This window comes from Glycine max, chromosome 17 (assembly GCF_000004515.6).
Source record: "Glycine max cultivar Williams 82 chromosome 17, Glycine_max_v4.0, whole genome shotgun sequence".
NCBI classification, from domain to species: domain Eukaryota; kingdom Viridiplantae; phylum Streptophyta; class Magnoliopsida; order Fabales; family Fabaceae; genus Glycine; species Glycine max.
The window spans coordinates 39,675,887-39,680,759 of NC_038253.2; the positions used below are offsets into that span (position 1 = coordinate 39,675,887).

At 35.8% G+C, this 4,873-nt stretch overlaps 1 protein-coding gene across 1 annotated transcript; it reads right to left on the bottom strand.

Moving 5' to 3' along the window:
• Nucleotides 1-1,154: 1,154 nt before the first annotated feature.
• Nucleotides 1,155-3,121, bottom strand: LOC100788390 (exocyst complex component EXO70B1). The gene has a single exon (XM_003549343.4). The coding sequence runs from the start codon at nt 3,099-3,101 to the stop codon at nt 1,155-1,157; it is 1,947 nt and encodes a 648-aa protein (XP_003549391.1). The 5' UTR covers nt 3,102-3,121.
• Between the last annotated feature and the right edge of the window lie 1,752 nt (nt 3,122-4,873).

Below are 4,873 nucleotides of genomic sequence, written 5' to 3' on the forward strand. Positions count from 1 at the left end.
CCTTCCTACAATGCTGCAATACTATTTTTTCTTTTATCGGCAAATTTTAGTTGTTAGTATTGTTAGTTTTTATTAGTAAAGGGATTCGAATTCACAACCTCTTTCCTCCTTTCCTTCTTCTTTCACCAATAGACCAATTTTATATCTCCTAAAATGCTGCAATTTTTCTTTTGGAGTTGCTGCTTTAATTAGGGGCAACCTTGGCCAATTTGTATATGCAATGACACCATGGTTCTACTTCACCTCAAGAAGCTGAAGCAATAGGTTTTCATGCGGCTATTACATGGGCTGCAAGCTTAAATCTTGATCATATCATCTTTGAGCTAGACTGCAAATATGTTGTGGACACTCTTTTATCACTCAACTTCATGAATAATGAATTCAGTCTCATCCTTGAGAAGTGCAGTGAAGATCTCAGGTGTTTTTGAAATTCTTCAGTTGAGTTTGTTCGTCTCGACAAGCCAATCAAGTGGCTCATTCCCTACAAGGGTGTCTAGATCCTATCCTCGTAGACATGTTTTTTATTTTACACCTACATACATGTATCCATTCTCGCATTTTTAATGAAATAATATGAGACAGTTTTGCCGTAAAAAGAAAAATGGTAGTTAAGATCATAATAACTTTAGACAATTTGGAAAATTCTCGTTTTATAGATGAAAAGAAACTTTGTAAAAAAAACAATTGCCATTCACATTCAGTGGTTGGAATACTTGGGAATCCTATGATAGTGATAGGTGATTTTATTTCTTTGCGTTCATAACAAGCTGTTAACAAATTTCTTGATACCAGATCCTTTTTCACGAATAAAACAAATTAAAAGGTCTATTCCTGCAACCTTGGACTTGAATAGTCAACCCTGTAGTCTAAATTTACCAAAACTTAGGTATCATTTGTCATTCTCTTCCAACTAAGAAATACGAAAATCTACTCAAACTTGAATTTGAGACAAACCAATCTTCAACATGGAAACAAAATAGAAAGGAAACACATGCATTTCTGATTCTGTTTGAAACATACAGTATATATCTATATATATAATCTATCTATATATATATATATATTGATCTATATATATATATATATATTTGAAACTACATGTGAGATAGATAAATTTTTGTGTTCTGAATCTACAAAAGCTAGAGTATCCTTTTTCACTCTAGTTCTTTCTCCCATACAAGAAACAAATTATTGTTGAGTCGATATTGAACATCAAACATTCCATACTTAATGTACTCATAAGCGTGCTTACCAAGAAAATCCTGAAGCCTCCCGAGGAAGTTTCCATATGCTGGCAACACCATGTTTTCTATGGATTTTATTAGTTGTTCCCTTAATTGTTCATCAAAAACAAACCAAGCAGACTGAACGTTGCATATCTCATCTAAGTGTTCATTGAAGGAATGGAGCTTGTCTTTCATTACCTCGGCCGCAACATTAGGTTCTACTTCATCAATGTCCACCTTCAAAATGTCCACAATCTTATTCCACGAGCTTCTCTGATAGAGTTCAAGGTTTTGTTGAACTTTTGTTGTGCTTTTTTTGAACCCATAGTCGCCAAAAATAGGATTCAATTGGGGTTGTGTTGCTGCTAGTTCTATTTGCCTCCAATTGTTCATGATGAAAATATAACCCAAAGTAGGGTTATTGTAAATTTTGGAGTTGGCTTCCAAACAAGTCTCTAATAGCTTCATTATTATTATCCTGTCTACTTCCACAAACAGAGATAAAGGCTTTTGCCAATCTATCCTGTTCATATAGTCCAACACACAATGGGTAATCTGATGAACCCCTCCACCTACAGGAGTAACAGTGGCTTGCTCCTTATCAGCATAAGAAAAATATACCAAGTTCATTAAAATGTTCAAACTCTTGTCACCCCAGAGAGCATCATTTCCGAGTGACACATGGTACTTCTCCACAGAGGAAATGGACCCTTCAAAGACGCGATCGCATAGTGTCCTTTCATTGGGGAAGAGTATCATGACAGCTACATTCAGAACTTTTATCCAACACTGAATCTCTATCATCAGCTTGTCAATGTCCTCCTCCACGTTGAGATCTTGCATTCGCAACCAAAAATTCGAAACACTCTTTCTCAGGAATTTCCTGCGACAGCTACGGTACGCTCTGCAGCATTCCACCTTCAACCCTGCTGCCACCATCAGCCTAACGGTTTCACGGAGGTCGTTGATGATTATTCCCGACGACAACAACGCATCCACCACCAAGTTATCATCGGCATCAATTTCACACACATGAATTTGGTCCTCGTTGACAACATTAGCCTTAAGGTATTTGCTGACATGTTTTGAAATTGTGTCCATAAGGTTCTCGTTCTCCTTCTTAAGCGCCTCTATACAACCCATGAACCGTTCCATGATGTTGTTATCACTGAAACTGTTGCCTTGTTGTGAAAGTGAATTGACTGGGAATTCAAGAGGGACATGAGCGTCTTGTTGCGTGATAATCATAACATCAGGATGCAACTGAGATGTACTGTGACTGGTTCCTTGTGAATCAATTTCAATGACTAGATCATCTCTGAGTTGTAGTCCACGATACTCGATTCTCGTCGGTGAAGCACCCAAAGTAGAACGAAGAAGGATGAGAGAATAACTGAAACTCCCACCAACGACGACTAACCATATTTTTATTTTCATGAGTTGTATCGTAAGAACTCCGCTGAAAAAATATAGGAGATCAACCTCAAATCCAAAGTGACTCAGTCTTGACATACTCAGAGACATGATAGCAAATGCAGCACAGGAAAATAGGCTATAAGCATCAGGTTTTCCTTTCACTTCTTTATCAAAGAAAAAGGAGTATACAGAAGTGAAGAACAAAATCAAAAAGGCCATATGAGCTTCCAGCCAGGTAGAGGTGGAGCGCTCCCATGCCTTTGCGAATAAGACCGCAAGACACACGATGAAACTAAAGACAATATAAAGTAATGTCTTCCACCAAGTCCACTTTCCAAATAAATGGTTGAAAGAGGTGCTGAGAGCGTAACAGAGCAACCCAACAACAGATGAAACAAAGCACACAAAACTCCATACCTTTGGCTCTAGTAGCCAACTCCGAATCTTTATTATGAGCATGGGCACTGTGTAATGTGTTCTTTCTCTAGCAAGCAAGGTTTGTGTTCAGAACCAGAGAAGCTAGCTGATTGACCCTAGTGGGTTTGATAATTGAGCATATCATACAAGATACAGATGCCGTGCATGCTATGCAACATGAATTTTCAAGCATGTCGCTGGTTCCAAGTCTTGGTCAATCACATGGAGTAGAAATTCACTGAGAAGAAGACATGAGGTTTTTTTTTATATTTTTTTATCTTCTAAACCACACTTATCTTTCATTGGAAACAATCATGTTCAAGCTAGACAAGATCATTATGGACGACAAAGCTCTTTCTCCAAGTATTTAACACATCTACTTACCTATGATTCGAACTCAAAACCTCTAATTAAGCAGGAACAAATCCATGTTAGTTGATCCACTTGCTTGGTGGTGAAGACGGGCTTTATTTATGTGTTGAAGGCCTGAAGTCTTGGTCAATCACGTGAATAATGTCCCACATCTATATATGACTACAAGGTTATAATCACAGTGCAATTGCTTTTTGAAAACCGATAGAGAGAGAATCATGCCAATTCATTTTGTCATGGACTCCTAAACAAGTATTTTGTTTGGCTTCATTTGTAGCTAAATTCATTGTAACCATAATATAAATGACAAGAACTAGATTGTAATCATTTCAATTAAGTTGAATGATATTAAACTAGTTTTTATGATTCTATCATTTTCTTTGAGTTTCATGGTTCCAATACTGTTATCATCCCAATCCATGATTTATGAGAAGGATGCATCTTTCAGGTAAAAATCTACAGAGCAATTAGCTTGTCTCAGATGAAAATTATGAAGCTAATAACCCCCTACAACATCAACAACAAAACCGAAAATTTCATTAATTATTTATAACAATAATCAATTACAGACATAATGATTATTTAACTAATTTATTTTTCACAACCGTAACCAAGTCTTGAGGATTACTAATTGTGCTTATGGCCATTTTTGTTCGTTGAATTAACTGATACTATTTCAAACAAATGATCGGCAACTACAGTGAGTATTCTAAATCAAAGTGAAACAAAAATTACTCACACTCTGTTCAATCCATATTACAAACAAATATGAAGAAAAAAAAAATTAAGAACATCGTATGAATAGTCACGATACATTGTTTTCAATCAAGTTCTTTAATATATAATATAGGACAAATATCGATGAGCTAGATTACCTTACAATACACAAATCTAAATGCAACCTGACTTCTTTCTAAATCTTGAAATCAGTTTTCAATTCAAACTTTCCTCTCAATTTTTACAAAATACTCTCTGAACCATAAACCCAAAACAAGAGAAATGTTTTCAAAGATATTAAAGCTTTGCTCTCTTCTCCTCTATCTTGTTGAACCCTCTATTTGTCCTTCTGTTCATCCTCTCGCCATGCTCTCTCCTTCTCTAATATCTCCTTTCGTATTGGTCCCTCTCCCTTCCTCTTTGTAAAAGCTTGCAATGAGTGACATTGCTTTCGTGGACACAGACAAAATGAATTTATTTGTGAATATATAAATATTTCATTGCTTTGCTATATATGTATTGGCTGATTTACAAGATACAAGGGCATAAGGACTATTTATATAAATATATAAAAAAGAAAAGAAGGATAAGGACTGATCTACAATATTGAAATGTACAGAAGAAAGAGGAAATCAACAGCTCTATCATCTTGATAATATAAACCCTTAAAATCTGTTGAAACTAAATTCTAAGAATTTGGACTCCTTGTTATGCACACAAACACT

Excerpts from the sequence above, each read along its gene's own strand:
- LOC100788390 (XM_003549343.4), bottom strand. The coding sequence starts at position 3,101 with ATGCTCATAATAAAGATTCGGAGTTGGCTACTAGAGCCAAAGGTATGG.